Source organism: Hermetia illucens, chromosome 3 (genome assembly GCF_905115235.1).
Source record: "Hermetia illucens chromosome 3, iHerIll2.2.curated.20191125, whole genome shotgun sequence".
In the NCBI taxonomy this organism is placed as follows: Eukaryota; Metazoa; Arthropoda; class Insecta; order Diptera; family Stratiomyidae; genus Hermetia; species Hermetia illucens.
In genome coordinates, this window is record NC_051851.1 from 77,611,605 (window position 1) to 77,631,088 (window position 19,484).

At 41.6% G+C, this 19,484-nt stretch overlaps 2 protein-coding genes across 23 annotated transcripts in view; one reads left to right on the forward strand and one right to left on the reverse strand.

Moving 5' to 3' along the window:
* The window catches only part of LOC119651124, a 413,254-nt gene that overhangs the window by 56,679 nt on the left and 337,091 nt on the right, over positions 1–19,484 (forward strand). Inside the window, exon 1 of one of the 20 annotated variants that reach the window (XM_038054511.1) lies at positions 7,268–7,448. The exons of 18 other annotated variants lie outside the window; for them this stretch is intronic. The gene's annotated coding sequence lies outside the window, so the exon portion shown is untranslated. Of the gene's footprint in view, positions 1–7,267; positions 7,449–7,526; positions 7,739–19,484 lie in introns of those variants that run through there. One more of the 20 variants, XM_038054510.1, reaches the window with a different exon arrangement.
* LOC119651126 overlaps positions 1–19,484 on the reverse strand; it is a 43,977-nt gene that overhangs the window by 13,422 nt on the left and 11,071 nt on the right. Inside the window, exons 2-3 of one of the 3 annotated variants that reach the window (XM_038054519.1) lie at positions 13,107–13,322; positions 11,545–11,786 (exon numbers count right to left, since the gene is read on the reverse strand). In XM_038054519.1, the coding sequence (XP_037910447.1) occupies positions 11,638–11,786; positions 13,107–13,322 (365 nt within the window). In that variant the 3' untranslated portion in view covers positions 11,545–11,637. Of the gene's footprint in view, positions 1–11,544; positions 11,798–13,106; positions 13,323–19,484 lie in introns of those variants that run through there. The other 2 variants (XM_038054520.1, XM_038054521.1) reach the window with 2 other exon arrangements.

Sequence of the window (19,484 nt, forward strand, 5' to 3'; positions counted from 1 at the left end):
AATTATCTCATGGCCGTTTACAGTTTTACCCTGGCTGTGCTATCATAGGCGTTTAAATTCGATGAATAGATGGTGCAACTGTTGTCCATATTCCAACAGTTTTTCCATCGCTTGCCGCAAAGAGAAAATCTGATCTATTGCTGATTTGGCTGGAGTAAAGCCTATTTGGTATGGGCCAATGATGTTTTGGGCCACCAAAAAAAAAAAACATTAAATTATTAACCTAATTATCTATTAATTACCGCGGTAAGTTTTATTAATTTAGAGGGGCAATTACCGGAATCTGTATTTAATAACCGTGTCGCGTCTTCTCTCAGAATTTCTAGACTTTCCCAAGGGTCCAAGGTTGTCGTTCGGTTTGTATGCCTCAAGAGCTCAAGGTTATCGCGTTGAATGATATGGGCTTCTTCGACTATGTGCGCTGCTGGACGATTTTTGTTTCCGAACACAATTTACTGCTTCCCTAATGTGCTCATCAAATCTCGTCGTTATCAGGCGTTTCGTTTGTCCTATGTATATTTTATTGCAGTCGCTGCACGTTATTCGGTAAATCCCACTTTTTTCGTTCGCTCCCAAAGGATCCTTAACGTTTCCCAGTAAACTCCGCAAGGTGGATGATCGACTCGAGCCTACGATTTCCAGTTGGTACTTTTTTGCCCAATTCCTGATGTTGTTGAAAATACTTATTCGTCTGGTGGTTGCCTCCTTCTGCTGCGAAAATAGCGTTGTATAGGCATACCTATTGTGTTGCCTGACTTTCCTTCCAATCAATTTCTCAATGGTCTGAGAATTATACCCATTCTTAATAGCGGTCTCAATAATGTACTGTCGTTCTTTATTGAAACAGTATTTTGAAAGAGGGTATGTGATCAGTCGGTGAATCATGCAATTATAGGCAGCCATTTTTTGGGAAAATGTATGATGTGAAGTTACCAGTATCGTTCTCTGCGTTGCTGTAGGCTTACGGTATATCTCGAACTTAAGCGTTAGAGTTGACGACATTTAGATCCAGGAAAGGTAGAACCCCATCCCTTTCTACCTCTAGTGTAAACTCGATTTTATTATGAATCTTGTTTATAGAGGAGATGACCATGTCTATGTCGTCTCTTCTAACGATCGCAAATACGTCGTCTACATACCTAAACCAAACTTTAGGCATTATTCGCCTCGATTCAATTTCTTCTTCGATTGATGACATGAACCTTTCAGTGAGTAATGGCGAGAGGGGGTTCCCCATCGCTACTCCAGAAGTAGTTTTGTAGAATCCCGGAATGTAAAATAGTTTTCGTTCATGCAGAGCCTGGCAAGGTTAGCATAGATACGAACTTTTCTTCTCCATTCCGGGTCAGATCCAAACTGTTTCAGCCATCTCTCGAGTTCGAAAATTGACTCTTTTACTGGTGTGTTGGGAAACAATGCCTTTACATCAACCGACACCATCAACTCGTCATCACCCATCCTCTCAATGCGTTGCAGCTTCTCTATTAATTCATGGGAGTTAGCAACTGAGTACTTACTATTCGTCGTCCCCAGGTTCTGGCACTCATTAATCAACCACTTGGCTATGTTGTACGTCGGTGAGTTCGATTCCGCAATAATTTCTCGCATCTTATCTCCTTCCTTGTGGATCTTCGGCTGACATCTGATTCTTGGAACCGCAGGATTAGACATTCGGAGTCGCCCAATATTTGGGAATACCAACAGCCAACAGCAGCCAACTCCTCGTTTGACATCTCACTCACTAAAGATCCCATGCCACTTTTACGTGGCAAAGAGGTGTAGTGCTGTCACACTGGTAAACTTCCTCTGCCGTGGCCGAAGTTCGAAGACTCAAATTTGAAATTTCTAATTTGAATTATCAAACTTGGAATGCAGGCAAGAACAGGTTCCTCCTCTTGTAGATGAAATGGCTAGTCACTGTAACATGTGGATATGGATTGTTCCTCCAAACAGAAGAGAAATTATTTCGGCCATCAATGCACTCAAAGCAAGTAAAGCCGCTGGGCGTGATGGTCTCTCTGCGGAGTTATTTATCACTGAACCTGCAAATATCTTTCTTCAAACACCTCTACTAGGCTGATGACATCTGTTTGCCCTCTCACTGGGTTATGGACCTTGGCCAAATGCATGGTGGGGACATCATTTGTCTGTCCCCTTCATTTGATGACACCTCCAACTCGCCAGTCTTTTGGTTGTAGAACAGTTCATCAAAGTGCTCAATCCGTCGGTTAATATGCCCATTCTGTCGGAAATCATGTATATCTCTTTGTCTCAGCAAATAAGCATGGAGGTGTACAAGGTTTCATCCTGCTGACTTGTTGGTAAAACTTCCGCGCCTGGTGCGGTTGCCCTTAGTACTTTTCGAGTTCACAGACTTTTTGGTTCTTCTAGGCTTCCTTTTTCTTTCAGTGAAGTAGCTTCTCCACTCGACGAAGTTCGTGATATGTTTCTGCACGTACCCGCAGTTTTTGAGAGTGCAGCATTGCCCAGTATGTAGCATTCTTCCGTTCCATTCCTAGCTTACATTTATCGCCGAACCAGTTGTTCCAATTTTTTTTGCGACCAATGATAACATTCTTGAGGTAATTGTGAAGATCATTTTTTGATGCTTCAACTCTAGGTACTCTGTTAGCTGCGGTTTTTGTGACATCCATTGGGGGAGCCTGTTATGGGTGGTTTCAGTATTCACTCTCACTTAATTGTAAGAGAGGATTCGAAGCGGTATTGTTAATCGAGCTCGGTCCCTGTTCAGCGCATCCATTGTAACGTTGTTACATCGGCCATATATTGGGAAAGAGTATCGGCTAGCTATTCCTTTTCGGTAAAGGGAGCGTATGTTTCATGAAAAAATGCATAAATCGTTAATCCGTTTTTGTTGCCGTTGCTGTATTGTAAATCCAGTACGAGGTTCTCTCCGTGGCTCCGTAACTTTGGTGTTCCATGCAGGGTTGTCAGAGCTATCCAACCCCCTAACTGGTGGTACAATTTGTCCCGTTTTTAGGCACGGGAACTTGACTGCATCTTTCTCCGTTAGCAGTTTTACATTAAGAAAGAACTCCCAGTGATCACCGCGTGAAGGTGAAGATAGGGTTTGGTAGTATAGCTGTTGGTGTTGATTCAGTAGGTTTTTCACAGGTTCTACCCTCAATCGTGTGTACCACATCCACCTTTTGCCCTGGACCTATACTACCCTCGACCGCCACTTTTTAAATTGCTAGGTGGAATTGGTCACCTCCATTTCTAACCATTTCGATTGTAATTCCATCAGTTGCTGTTGTTTTATGGTTGTTAGTCGTTTAATTGCATGGACAATTTTCTCCATGATTGGTAGTAGCGGTCGACTTGTTGGTAAAGCTTCTTGTTCTTCTCCTGTTATACGAACTTCTTATTGGAGGTGATGTTATTGTTTTAGTTCAGAGTACCACGTTGACAATGTAGCGAATCGAGTCTATATTGTTCCCTTATATACAGATAAGCTCGATAGTGTTCGATTAATACGTGACGAATTTATTTGTTAATCCCTTTGGAGGCGTATTTAAGGAACATCTCGTGTAATACTGCCAGATGGAAAATCGGCAGTTCGTTACCCTTGTTACCTTTATATAAACCGTGGGTGCCTCCGTAATTTTGATGTCATACTCGAGAAAGACCCCGAGGGATTATTCCAGTGTTTCGTAAAAGCTGATGTTTTGAATTATGCTTTACAAGCGCAGAGTGTGTAGTCGTCCGTTAATGCTTTTAAAGCCGATAGCCGCAGGCTTCACTAAACTAAAACTCATTGAGAAACAACAACTGATCTTCGAAATATTGATATATAAAGAATAAAAAGTTTTATTTTCTAACTAACAAGTTTCAACTTTTGGCTGGCTTAGAAATTTATTCCCAGCAAATACTTTGGTGGTGCTTACCTTTCGGAAGGTTCATATGTCTTGCCAGCCCTGTGAATTGGGGCTTAAGAAAACACTCAAAATGCCCCTTCTTGTCGAAAGAGGCGACTAAAAGGGATGGATATATGTGGCTTAGCAAACCGCAAATTTCGAAACTTTACTGTTACTGAAACGTCAACAATGCCTCGGACAGGGACTGACCGTTGGCTATCGAAAACGGAAAATGATTGTTCCTAGAATGTTTTCACTCTCCTCGTTAACGGTATCGGCGTACCCAAGACACACCAATTTAGGAGAGGCTTCCTAGAGGTGACATTGTAGTAATGGGTGAAATGAATGCTATGGTGGATTGTGACTATAGCTTGTTTGGACATGCGACGCGGAAAGACCACCGTCTTGGTGATCGTAATGGCAATGCAGGCAGGTTTGTGGATTACTGCAACTTCCACCGCCTCGTCATTGCTGCTACATTATTCGTGCCTATAGCTTGGCATAACGTTTGTTGGGTTTCAATTGACCGAAACCCTACCAGCAGTCAGATTGGGCACATTTGCAATCAGCAGCAGATTTAGGAGGAATGGATCACAATCTGATGACTGTTTGCGTGCTGCAGGGTTGTAGATCTGCCACGCCCCAAGTTCAACATCAACCACTTGTATGATCCAGCTGTCACTCTCCCTTGGGAGGATTATTTTGCCGATTGGATGGCAGATACACTGTATAACCCGCCTAAGAATATCGACGAGCATTGGGCCACCATCAAAAATATTCTTTTCACGCATATTATTCCAGTTGTCGGTCACGTTATAAGGTCTGGTTGACTGCGAAATCGTTGAAACGAATTAATGTACGTTCTATTGATCACTGCGAGTGATGCTAGTGTTCCAACTAATACTGAACGAAATTCAGCGAGGTCCAACGTAAAGTGCGCTGTGATAAAAGGGAATTTGTTACTGCGCTGGCCAATGAAGTGAAAAAGGCAATCGAATGCAATGATGAAGTATGTATCGCATCACGAAAGAACATGCACGTGTTCGCAAATCCTTCGGCAGACTCCTCATCTACCATGGTGAGCAAGAGAAGAGATTAAAAAAACACTTCACTAGGGTTCCTAACCGGATCACATCTAGTGAAATTCCTCCTCTTGTACATGAAATGGCTAGTTACCATAGCATTCGGACCCGGGCTGTTCCTACAAACAGAAAAGAAAACATTTCGATCACCAATACATTCAAACGAGTAAAGCTGCTGAGTTTGGCCGCTTTCCCGCGGAATTAACATATTCATCGCAAGAGAGTTCAAGAGAATGGAAGAAAGGGAGGATCATTAAGTTTGCAAAGAAGGGCTTTCGTTTTGAGTGTGAATTGGAGGGCTACGATTGTCACAATGATAATAGTTACAACAATCCTGGAATGCATCAAAGAACATCTCGAAAGCTTGATTGACAGAAAACAGACTGATTTCTGCCTCGGATCCTCCTGCATTAGTTTCTTTCACCTGCCGATCATCAATTTCTGCAGTATCTGGAGTACTCTACGCAGAGGATCATTCCCGCGGAAAGGAATAGGGAACTAACAGATAGCTATTATCAGGATGGCATATAACGGAGCAAAATGCCATGTGCTACCCCGATATAAAATCTCGCAGCATTTCGAGGTCCAAAGCGGACTCCACCAGGGTTGCATCTTGCCACCGATATTATTTCTTCTTGTTATCAGTGACGCTCTTCATACACCTTTGTCTGGAAGACGTGGAGGGGTTCAATAGACTATGATATCTTTCCTGAAGCATCTCAACCATGCTGATGACATGTTTGCTCGTTCAGCGGATCATGGACTATGGCTAAATGACTCTGGATTTGGATAGGGAGGCAAGTAGGGTTGGACTGAGCGGCTAGCGGACCAATAAAACCGAGGTTCTCAGTCTGACGGGACATCGCACTGTCCTTATTTGCATTAATGGGCAAAGCATCGAAGTAGTCGATCTATTTGTGTACCTAGGAATCTTGGTTGGAAATGCAATTATTTCAACACCAAGATCAAGTTGTTATTGTTCTATGTTAGTGTTGTTTCCTGGGTTACTATATAGAAGTACCCCATGGAACGTGACGTCCCCTATCACTGGAAGGCGCCAAGACTTCGTCAACATCTCCTTGCCTCGTATCATCGGAGTACGCTGGCCTGATATTGTTATAAACGTGTTACAAACTATTACAATAACGTTCACAAAAAAGTTTGCATGTGGTGGCAACTCTTTCGGTGGACCAGTGAAGAACGTCAATGGTCGGCTTCTCATCCACGCTGACGAACAGCTGACGGTCCTTAACTGCACCACATGCGGTGAAGTTTCTCCTCTTGTGGATGAAATGCACTGTAGTAAACGGCTACGGGCTGTTGCACCTAGCAGAAGAGAAATAATATCGGTTATCAATGCACTCAAATAGAGTAAAGCCGCTGGGCTTGACGGTTTCCCTACAGAGTTATTTATTATTGCATTTACAGTTACAGCGGATTTGTCATTTCTACTCGTACGGAAATTTTGGGAATCCGGAGCCGTCCCCAGAGCACGCTGGCCTGACGCTATCTCAGACGAAGATCTTGGTTGGCGCACAAGCCTGGCACCCGCGGGCCGTGACCGGAAGGCCGAACTGACATGGATAAGCTACACATTAAGGAGGGATGGTAATTGCATTATGGGTTACGCCATGCAGTGGAATCCACTTCCCTAAGATGGCCGACGAGTTTGTCGCTCTAAAAGCACTTGGCGAAGAACAGTAGAAGAGGAGGGCAGGCGTCTCATGAAGTCCTGGGGTTTCGGGTAACCACGAGCGATGGCGGGTAGGTGTGGTTAACCATATATATGTATATATAAATTGTGATAACCTTTTTGCTGGATGTAATCTACCGTACAATGGCTTTAGGATCTTGTTTTGCCCAAAATAAAATTATATTTAGGCTCTCGTCTCCCGAATTTTCATACATTAACATTAAGTTTATCTAGTTTGATATTTTTATTCTAGTCCTGCCAATTCCGATAAGTTCAATTTAATTTTAGATTGATTAGAACATACAATTAATTATCTCATAAAGCGTGATCGTGAGTGGATGCAAACAAATAGTTTCGAAATTAAGTGAACAACAATTTACGTTGTTTTGTCTCTCGGTTCAGTGTTCATGAACTAAAGTCTAATGAATGTGTGTAATTCATAAATACTTATATAGGAAAATCTAAAACAAATTGTAGATTCTTTTAGCTATTGAGAGGAATGTGCGCATAGTTTGTATGGAAGCGTTGTCTAGATAATGAACAGAGCAGAGATTGCATGGCCAGTTCAGGCTTGTCTATTGGCATTATTTTAATTCCAGTTTTCGAGACTGTTGAACACAAATTGCAAACTCAGATCCCGTATTAGTTTAGATTGTGTTCTAAGTTCTGAAATGATTATTGTTGCTGTATTGAAGTGAAGTCGAATTGTTTTCATATATGTATATACATAACTTCCAATACTAGGCGCTGGCGAGTGGGGAACTCTGGTAAAAACAATTCACTGTCATTCCTCTGGTAAGTTTTTTGGCCTTATCTTTCCGCGAACAGAATCGGTAACACACAAGTTAATCCGAAACGACTAAGTAGCTTGATTTTTGGGCGATGTTAATTTTAGTCAGTTCTTCTGTCAAGATAGTTTAGTTATATTTTTCGTGAAGCTAACTTGAGAAATTACATTTTGGTTTTCTTTTGCGGAACCTATAGTTCCTATATATAATAGTTCCAACATTGCCAGCAAATTTCGTGTTAATAGGTGGAACGGTTCCCGAGAAGTGTATGTAGCAGCCTGACGGACCGACAAACAGGTAGTAAACCAACTTGAATGAGGTTTTGTCTTACCCAAAACTTTAAAAATTGCCAGTAATGATGTAGTCCCGAAGATTTTAGATTCTATTATCGCATGTAAAGGGAAGGCTTTTCAGTTCTTTTTATGACTGGAGTTTCTATCATGTTGTAATAGTTATCAGTGCCAAGACTGCTTAAATTAAGGAGGAAATAAACTACTCATTGCATTTTCTCGGGCATTCCTCCTGAGATCTCTGAACCGACCTTGATGAGTATTCTTTTTAATTATTTGGCTTAAAGTTTCACTCGTAACTATTGCTTTCTGTCTACCAAACTGAACTCATCAGTTTAGTGTCTGGCATCTGCTATTGTCGTACTAAAATCTCGCGGGATAAATACTCCTTTGCGATTTCTATCTTTCATCTAAATAAAAAGTGGACATAGTTGATCAAGTAGGTCCGCCAACACCTAAGGGTAACTCTAGTGAAGTGTTCCCTGGCACGGGTGTGTACGCTTTTGTGGTAGCTAGCCTAGGTAATGTGAGGCGGACTTTTTGTACAGTTCAGTCATCCCCATACCATTAACAAAATTCACACGTGCCTTTAAGCCGAAGCGAAGCGGGGGATCAGAACCTAGCATACAAAACGGGGTACACTGCAACAATTTACCAAAACGAAAGCGATGCTAACCGCGAAAATAAAAGAACAGTGCGCCTGGAATCGGAAAACTCGTGATCTGGAGGCGACTTAGCGCCCCTGCATATGCAAGGCCGATTAGTTGCTAATTAGTCCTCTATATTTATAATGTTCGTTATTAGTGTATGGATCATTATTATGTAGGAGAGACAACTAGAAACCATAAAAATCCCTTTAGTTGCTATATCGGTTATGCTAAAGCTTTTGATAGCGTCCCACACCCCTGGCTACGATGATATTGCATTAATCCGAATTTAATATCATCTTGAAGGGTTAGCGCGTGGAGACCATCAACTCAGAGCCCATCCGCATATGGAGAGGCATTTTGCAAAGAGATTCATTGAGCCCCTTTGGTTTTGTACCGAATTAAACTTCTGTATTCAAATTCCGAATGCATCTAAACTTGGACACTATGGACTTGCCCCGTGACATGACGTTGTGACACAACATCAACCTTCGCCAAGTTGATTTGGTGCACATTTATGGCATTTTTATCGCAAGGGGCAGGCGAGTACCTTGCATGCGGCTATTTGTAAGGCAGAGTGTGTTGACTCTCCTAAGGTTGAAGGATTGATCTTCTGAGTGGGATGAACTCAGACCAAAAGCGGATCGATAAATGAAATTCGAAGGTAAGTTAAACATGTGAATTGTCTCTGACAGCCATTTTTCGATCTCTATTTTTCGGACAGATGGGTGTGTCTGGGTTATTCTTTGCTGATTGTAGCCATTTATGGGCTCCGTTGCTTACTTAGATATATATATAATATATGTGTGTATGTGCCTTCTTCTTGACAACGGTATTCGTGAGATCGTTGAAAGAACCATGAATCAAGCCGGATTTGTCAAAAACTACTAATGGAGAAACACCGTGAGAAGCATCGCAATCTTTACATTGCATTTTTGTAGAAAAAGCGTTTGACCGTGTGTCATACAAACTCATCTGGTATGCTTTACGACAACACTTAATGCCAGAAGAACTAGTATGCTGTGTTCAATTGCTCTACCACAATCCGAAAAGTATGTGGGTGTATCAAAACCGCTTCGTGTCTCTGTTCAAGGTAGCGCCCTCTTACCATTCCTCTTTGTTTTTGTAATGGACATCGTTGCACGGGACCTCTAACGTCCAGCGCCCTATACACTGCTTTATGCAGATGATTTCCTAGCATTTAATAGCAAAAAGGGTCTCGAGTAACTTGTCCAAAAATGGAATGATTATCTCATGCAACACGGTCTCAGATTGAATCTAAATAAAAATAAATTTTTGACGACAGATCTCCATGAAACAGGAACAATCACTGTCAGCGGCAGTGACCTGTCCAGAACTGAGCGATTTAAATACCTCAGATCAACGCTATCAGCCAATGGAGAACTGCGCTGTGAAATGGGCACGAAGATGTTGCGTTGGACTAGTGGCGTGACACGTTTTGATCACATCTGAAATGAGGATATCCGCGACCGATATGGGGTTGCACTGATCGTGGAAAAATTGCGAGAGAGGCGTCTTTGATGGCATGGTCACGTGATTCGCGCTAACGAGAATTCACTTGCCAAGATCGGTCTGAACATCAAAGTCGATGGTAAGACCAAACGGCAGTCCTAAACAACGGGGGCTTGATACGCTTGATGGGGATTTAAAACTCTCGAGATTGCATCCAGATCAGGCATTTGATAGAGCCAAATGGCGAAACCAATCACGACGAGCCGACCCCGCTTGTGAACGGAACAAAGGCTGAAGAAAAAGAAGATGTAGCTTCCTAGCGCAAACCAAAGGCAACGCTTCCTTGAAAATATATCTAGGATGAATGGCAATGGATCTTACTGGAATTAGTGAGTGAATTATGCTTCTAAGTTCTTCTGTAGGAAGCTTAGTGGAAGCAAACACACGCGAGAGCCTCAGAAATTGATCCATGTTTGCTCTCTGTTGAAATAAAGTGGGAGGTTTCCGTACCGCTGAACATGTGCGACTATACTTTTACTCCATTTTGTCTTTGGTTTTTTAAAAATATTTGTTTGATCTGAGTCATTTATTCCAAGACACGACTGTATCCAAATGCTTCAAATCTCACTGGTGGCAGAGGGATTTTTTATCGCGACTGTATGTCCAATACCAGTCGACTTTGCTGCGAATGAGCACCTGAGTCAAATCAGGGTAATAATCTCGGGCGTATGGTCTTGAATGAAGGCCCTCAATCAATATGGGTTGTTCTCTATATATATTCTAACCTTATATTTATTCGTGTTTGATGATTAACTATTGCCTCGGAAGCAGCAGTTACATCTTTCTCCCATGATGTTTATTTTTGAGAGGTTCGGTTCAGTATGAACTGGCGTTTATTTTGCATTTCTGCATTACCGTGGTAGTCCAGTCATCATTTTCTTCAGTTCAGGAGCGAACAATTAGATGCATCCAGGAATTATCTTTTGGTAGGAGAAAGCAGCATGAAAGCTTTTTATTGCTACCGCAGAATGACATGTAATGTTAAAATGAAATGAAGTGTCATGAAAAGGGAATGCATTATTAATCTCTGATGCATCCGGCTGGGTTAAAGTGGGGGATGTTGCACCATCTCATTTTTAGCTGGACTATTATGGCGTCGGCGCAATATACGCGCAGGCATATTGCTGCATCGTTGCATACCGCTTTTCCGATATGAACTACGCCCAATGGTATTACTTACAGCATGTATTGGGACCGACCAGTTGTACTGATCAGCACATTCCACATAATAAGCTTGACTTGCTACTAGTTGACAAGATTGGTCGCTCTACGTAAGCTATTGCTGTTGCTATCCCCATAATAGCAACGCTAAACGGAAACACCCGGAGAAGAAGTGAACTATAACCTCCGAGATTTGCCTAGATATCCTAGAGTTTCCACAGCCTTATTTAAACCATGCAGAAGTACATCGTTCTATAAATGGTGTCTTGGTTGCCGGATCTCCCGGATAACTTATCACCAGTCAACTCTACTAAAGGATTGTGCGAGCCTTACTGCCTGGCATTTACTGATCGTTTAGGTAACATCCGGCATAACCCTAGATTATGATAACTCGAATATGAAATAATGGAGTATTAGCTGATTGCTGAGAAACGAAATAACAAATAAGGCCTTAAAAAGTGCAGTATTAATACATGGATTAAATTTATTAAGTAATTATGCAGGTGTTTCTCATATAATAATGTATCTGCATTCATCAAACAAACTTTGTTAGATTTCTTGCTCATTAAATGATGTAAATGTTGCCGTGAAGTTTTCCGAAGACTAGACTCCTTCTCGATAGCATGATGAAGCCTCCCTTTTGACCTTTCCCTTGCGAGCTTGCGTAATACCGCGCGATTTCAATACTGTGCACATCCCGAACCACGAGGACCTCTGTAACAGATCTGCAGGCATTATTCATCTCATATTCAAAATGTTCAAGCCTATAGCCAACAAGAACTTTATTATGTTCTCTATTTACAAGTGTTTGAAGTTCTCATCTGTTACTAAGCATTTTGCTTTGCACAATCGCTGAACATTCTCCCAGGACAAGTGAGGAAGTTCCGTTATTCTCCTCACTGAATCTACAAAAAGTTTCCGTAGTTATTCCTGGCTTCCCCAGGTAATGGTTTAATTAGCCGGAATGGAACATTCCCTTAGGCATTCCTCTTCGCTTTTCAGCGTAGTCGTCATAAAACCATATGCGACTAAGGGGAATAACTTTGAACCGTGAAGTGGTGTCTTTGCTTTTTTTCTGGCCAGCTGGCCCGCTGCTTCATTACCTTCTAACCCAATGCGACTTGGAGCTGATTAGAATAGACAGTTGGGTGCTGATTAGAATAGCAATTTTCTGTCTAGTATAATTCCTTTCAAGATTGAAGGAGGCACATGCATATATGGCGTATATGTCCGCCTGTAATACACTGTCCCATTGGTAAAAACTACGGTTTCCTTGGCCCAATGACCTCGGCGTTTGCACGCAAGCCGGTCTTTGAAGTTTCTTTAACTCTCTGGCTGTTGTGCTGAGCTGAGGTCTGTCTGCCTAACCTTTATTACTCGTTTCACCTCCCTGCCATATTATCTAATGGCTCACAGGTGGGCGAGCTTGCGCTTCATAATGAATGGATATAGATTGGCCTTGGTTTAGATTGTGTCAAATAGGGTATAGAATAGAACAGTGTGATCAGCGTAAACCTGGACCTGTATTCCAATATTTGTTAGCTTTCTTAATATTTCATCAACTATCACACTCCACATTACGGGGATAATACCCCACTCTTTGGACAACCTTGAATGTTCTCGATAATAGAATTGCCGATACTTCTATTTACCTATTCTCTAACATTTTGCCCATCAAAGAAGGCCAGGGTGTTTTCCACTTCCGTGCGAATTAGACCATCTCCTATCTTTATGTGCGACGTAATGTCGAAAGTTCTTCCAATGTCAATCAGGTGTATTGTGTAGGAACCCCAGTCTGTTCTCCTGAATTCTTAATTATTTTATCTACTTCCGAGTTGCCTTGAATGTCGAACCTGTTTATTCTGTGATTCGAAGTAGATGGCTCATCCGAAACCCTTCAATTCTTAACTAAGCCGGCCATCAGACTGTTTCCTAAAATTATGTCAGATATCTCTTGCCTGTTGAATGTTGGTCTGTTCCCTATGCTATGTATTTCTAACTTATCACTAAGGATACATTTAAGAATGTACTCACTTGTTTGATTGATGGTGCTGCTTCCCCTCATCTTATGGTGAGTGTTGTCATCGCAGTCAAGTAGAAATGGTAGTGTCTTCCTCTCGCAGAATGACTTATTCCGTTGGGGTTCGCATGTCGTTTCAGGGAAGTACCATAATGCCACAACTGTTCGCCCAGTTTTAGCGTCGTCTTCCAGTGAGATTCGAACAGTCATGGTATCTTCAATCATAAAGTCTGAAAGGCATAGATAATTCAGGTTCTTTAGAATGATGCAAGGTCTTGGTTTTTCACTAAAGGAAACTTAAATTACCTGCATACTTGCTCCTGGCAAACACCGAATCTGTTCCTGGTGCACCCAGGGTTTTTGAGTTCGCAGGATTGCAATAATATCCTTGCAACTTGTGCTGAAATTACTGTAGATGCAGTGTTTACATTGTATAAGTTTCCCTGGGCTATTTTAGTGCTGGTCATTGGCTCCTCCTCTGGCATGACACTTCCTTGCGTTTCACTGTACGACTTGAGCCCTAGAAAGTCTGGGTCGTCCAGCTTCTCCTCTTATGTGAGAAGCGTAGATGATTTCCCGTCTCAATCACTGCGGCTATATACATATCATATCATTCTCAGTTCATGTTGCCAGTTCCTTTCCATTCCAGCCTGGCGATTTAAGGCCTATAGTTCTAAGCCAGTCTACCGTGTCTTCTGTGGCGTAGTTTGCCAATATATGGTAAAACCTGGGTGAAAGCGTATGCCGGTGAGCACGAGCTCATAATTCCACCCGTCACACATCTCCATGCTGATGTGTTCCTAAATGACTTTCTGCTTCGAGTGAGTATTTGCTGCCGGAATACATTCGACTGTATGGTCAATGAAATGCTCTTCACCGCATTGGTTAGTTAATGGCCCGTCTCTTGGCTCCTATGTTCACCCCTAACCGACCTGGAATTTCCCCCTCTTGGACTCAGGTTTTGGTTTCTTCAGCCCATTCTTCCCTTTTAGACAAATCGCCGCTGCTCTACACTTTCTTTGCTTTGATGTCCCTTGTGATTCCAGGGCCTTTCTTCAGTTAAGCGTAGATACCGTTGAGCATCTACGCCGCTGTGATCTGATATGCTGACGTCACACGTATTTTTGCGAAACAAAGAGGAGGCGATAGATTGAACATTGTGACGTATCCTACATGACCAGTATTTATCAGTCCATCATGAATCAATCTATAAACAAGTCGGGAAACCGGAAGTTGGACGCTTCAGGTACGAAACGTTTTGTGTATTTCTTAGTATGTAGCACGCAATATATGCATATGTCCACTTTCGGGTGATATTGACATTGATAGTCTTCAATTTTCAAAGAAGCAACAACTTCGACGTATTATAAATTTGTTAGTAATAGTACGATTTCCATCAAACTTGGTATGATCATGCTCTACATTATAGCCTACATCACTTCAGAATTTCGTGCTGCTAGGATGAATTTAAGGGGGGTTTCCAGCCATTTACAAAAAATTATAGTAGTATACTATTATTAACTTTCTTTGAACAGATATCGGTATGAAAGGTATTTTGGAGCCAAGGTACCATATAGTGGCAGCCTCCTGATTTTTTTCAGATTTTTTGGTTTGGTAGTTTCTGAGAATGGCCCCCTTAAAGAAACGATCGCTTTCAACCCCCCGCACTCCCCACGTTTCCAAGAAATGTCAAAACTAAGACCGGCTTCAAAAAGTACTAATCGAGACCTTTAATTTGATACCCCACATGACTATATATGATGAAAAAAAATTGTACACCCTCCTTTTGCATATATGGGGACCCCCCCTTAAATTCAACGTAACAGGATGTAACTCATTGTATGTGTGAGCGTTCACAGTTCCCACCTTTCTACCAAATTTGGTGTCAATCACTATAACCGTCTCCGAGAAAAATGCGTGTGACGGACAGACAGACAGACAGACAGACACACGGTAAATCGATTTTAATAAGGTTTCGTGTTTACACAAAACCTTAAAAACGGACTCATGGAAAGACGTGTTTAGTATAAATAAGACGACAAAGAACAATTTTTGTTGCATACATTTTAACGTCCAACCATTCTGAAATAAAAGTTTCGCTCCAGCCAGATTGACAGATTTGATTTAACAATTTAAATATTCATTAGTCTGGTACATCAGTGTATCAGTCATTGACGCACACGATCAGTTTGCCATAATTTTGTCATTCTGACTGACTTCGAATTGATGAAATATGGATCATCTAGGCTAGGTCTATTAAGCATCCTATTTCACCTGATCACGAAAAAATGGTACGTGGTGCTGGTGTAAATGCGAGAGGCACTGTCCTCTATAAGTAAACCCAAATGATGGCGGAAGATGACGATATTGACATAAAAGGACGAACAACCCAAAATGTACCAACTACCTTGATCCAGATCGAGCAGGTGGCAGTCGGTGCGGTATTTTAGGCTACACATTACACATCAAATAGCAGTAGTTAACAGAGAATAATAAAGATAGGTGAACACACATTTGAAACCGTTGCTAATTTCTCCTATCATAATCGAAAATTACAACCAATAACAATTATGATGACGAAACCTGCACATGGTTGTCGACAGCCAACAGAGCCTATTTTAGTTTGTTAAAATAGTTCCAAACATGTCACCATAGGCTAGACGCTTTTACTGTGCAAAACTTGCCAGGTCTCCTAGTAAGAAAAATTATACACTGTTAACGTCGTCCGAGAAAAGAATCCTTCAAAGAATTTTCAGTCCCTGAGCATCAGTCCGGGAGCATATATATATTTTATAACAACGGAATTTATGTGTGATACAATCGGTTGTGGTATCATCGATAAAATCCGACTCAGTAGGTCAGCTAATCCCAATGGGTTATGATACACTCCAGAAAGTCCATAAGGGTAGTATCTGTGGTAAAAAAAAGACATGGCAGACCCTTCCTCAGATGGATCGATTACGTAGACCAGACAGCTTTTAGGGACACATTCGTGGACTTCGCCGCAAAACCGGGATGTTTGAAAGTCTTTAGTAAAGCAGGTCTTGGGACACCAATTGTTATTTTGTAAAGAGTGGTTTTGGTTTCCATTTGAGTGAGAATTGATAACTAATTTTTTTTTATTTCAGAGATTACTCCCTACTCCCTACCCTGAAATAAAGCTTCTTTAATTTGGCATTCATCACGTTTAACTTATCATTTTAGAAAATTGGAGCTGATTGGCTGCAACCTACGACAGGATAAACTGATGGCTCAATTAGCAGGCTGAGACCATTAAAAGATGCTGCACATTTGCCACTAACTCAAGGGAACCATGGTATTCAGTGAGGTATACCCATAAGACCAATCCAATTAGGCGATTTCGAGGAACTGTTTCGTAACCGAAATTGATATTTAATCACCGAAACTTGATTTCACTTCAATAAACGCCAACAAAACGATGGCAGAATGTTCGATTCACCATTCAAAATCATAACATATCAAAAGCGAAGTAACTCGATGAAAGCCAAAACAGGAATATCGATGCGGATGATTTCACCCACACACATTCACGTGGAGATCAATGAATTTCAAATACTTCAAAGCAATATCCACCCCGGGGATTTCCTCCCTCAATTGAGCAGTGAGGGCGGCTGGGCGTACAAAACGATGAAATATTCAATTTAAGTTTTACGTTTGCCGTGATTTGCATATACGAGCAGTTCTCCCAATAGCTTCCTGGGGGCGAGGTGATATGCCATCACCGTGCATCAAACCCACGGATTTCAACCGTAAAAATTTGAAATTTGAAGTCCTTATCAGATTATGCTTTGCTGCCATGAAAATAGAATGAGCTGTGCCATGTGCAGAAGATGCCTAAATAAAAAAGCTCAATTTCACCTGAGAGCGCAGCTCCTGCCATTACTGCCGGTGAATTTGTTTCACTGAAGTAATTTCGCTTACTTCAATTTTGTAGATAGCAGATATAACTCTCAGGTGGCACGACCGGCGCTATTGTATAGTTTCTTGTCGAAAATGTGCCAAAGATTTGCTTTGTTTTCGCGTACCAGCTCGTCTATCTCCACATTTATTTTGGATGGATGCACGTTGTTATGAGGCGCTCTTTTTCGTTCTGTTATTTCGGTTTTCACATTGCTTGCAGATTTTTTTATAGACTTTCTCCGAAATGTAATCTTGATTTGAAAACATCTGGCCTAGGAATGAATCGCTGCATGAATCCTGGAATGGGTGGATGTATCTCTAGATCCTATGGCTCTGACTAGTTTTATGATAACATTTGAGAAAGCCTATTCGTTGTTCAGACAGGCATTACCATTTTAGTGATTTCGAGATTGTTCCATTGAGATCGGTACCCAGAAAGGATTTTATTGAAAACTGTTTAGCTAATGCCCTGAAGGTGGCATATGTAAAACACACGGTCATCCTTTCGTCGACCTCAGTTTTTCAATTCCGCGTACTATTGGAATATGTTCCAAGATGACAGATAACAGGTAGACAACTTTCTACAAGTTGGGTTTTTAGTAACATTTCAGCGGACTTATGTGACAACAAGGCTTAACATTCATCGCCGCAAGGTTTTTTTAAAGGTTTTGTTAACAACTGGAACTGTGAACCACCATACATATAGTGAATTACATTGTTGCACGTAAAAGAAGGGTTACATTTTCTTTTAACTGAATATAACCTCGATTAGTACATTCCGAACTAGTTATTAATTTTGTCATTGGTTCCAAAGGGAGTCCGAAAATGGTCAATTACTGCAAGGACCCATTCTCAGAAACAGCCCAACCGAAAAATCTGAAAAAACTCGTGGTGGTTTGGGCACATGATATCTACCCTTCAAAATGTCGTCCATTCCATTATCTGCTCAAATTAAGTTACTAACAGTATATTACTACATTTTGAAAAGTTACTGTGAACCCCTTTAAGCTTATCCTAGACCCCTAAAAGTAGTGCAATAGTCTAGGTTTTAACACCAAGCGTCATACTGGAAAGTTTTGCCAGAATGCCCCCTACACGTCGGATTACCACTTCCTAAGAAATAAAATGCCAGTACCATATCGAATGGGATATCAGGTATATTTGGCGTGTATACACTACGAGCTATATCTAAATGGAACCATCCTGTACGCAAATATTCTTTTACAAAAAACGACAAAACCTTTCATACCTAAAGCGCCGAGTTTTCGGTTTCCGAATTATTTCAAAGCTTCAAAGATTATGGATAAAGGCTATATTAGTATATCTCATCCACTTTGACACTTAAGTATAAGTGTTTCGATGAATATGGGCCCCGGTAACGTCAGTTTCAGGGAGAGAGCCCCCTGCAAATCTTGAACACCGGAAAATTTCAGTCTCCGGAGAGGAGGCATGATAGGGCATCTCCTTGTCTTAGACCGTTCTCGATGTTGAATGGTCTCCAGACTAACCCTGCTGCTTTTATATGGCTTCACACATTGGTCAGGGTCAACCTAGCCAGTCTTATCACTTTCGTCGGAATATCGAATTCTCTCTCCTAGCAAGATAGCGGAGAATATCTTACAAATTAACTGCTACACTGTGTAATTTCCCCCTTTTTATGTATGGGGCAGATAATGCCTCGTTGCCAGTCGCCAAGCATTGATTGGCTGTCCCATACCTTGAGCACACATTGAGGAACCGCTTGATGTAATTGGTCGCTTCCATACTTAACCAATTCGCCGGTAATTCCATCGGCTCTTGGCGACTTATGATTTTTAAGCCGATGAATTGCACGTATTGTTTCTTCTATACTTGGTGGTGACAGTATTTGTCCGTCGTCTTCAGTTGGCGGGACCTCCAACTCGCCGATGTTCTGGTTGTTCAGTAGCTCATTAAAGTACTCAATCCATCGCTCCAATATGCCCATTCTGTTGGAAATCAGATTTCCCTCTTTGTCTCGGCAGGATGAGGATCGAGGTATATAAGGCTTCATCCTGCTGACATGTTTGTAAAACTTCTATCATTGGTGCGATTGCTCCTCGTATTTTCCGAGTTCACAGACCTGTTGGTTCTCCCAGGCTTCCTTTTTGCATCTGTGAAGTTGCTTTTCCCCTCGACAGATTTCGTGATAAATCTCTGTCCGTTCCCGCGTCCTTTGAGAATACAACATTACTCGGTATGTGGCATTTTTTCCTTCCGTTGCTAGTATCGAATCAACCGTTCCGAATTTTTTTTGCGACTGGGGCCAAGTATATTTGTAACCGTATTAATGATAACGTTTTCAGGTTATTTTGAAGATCATTTGTAAATGCTTCATCTTCAGGATTTCTATTGACCACGGTTATTATTTCTATTGACCACGGTTATCCATTTCGCCCTTATAGGTGTTGCGGAGGGCTGTGCTGTGGATGGCTTCAGTGTTAACTCTCACC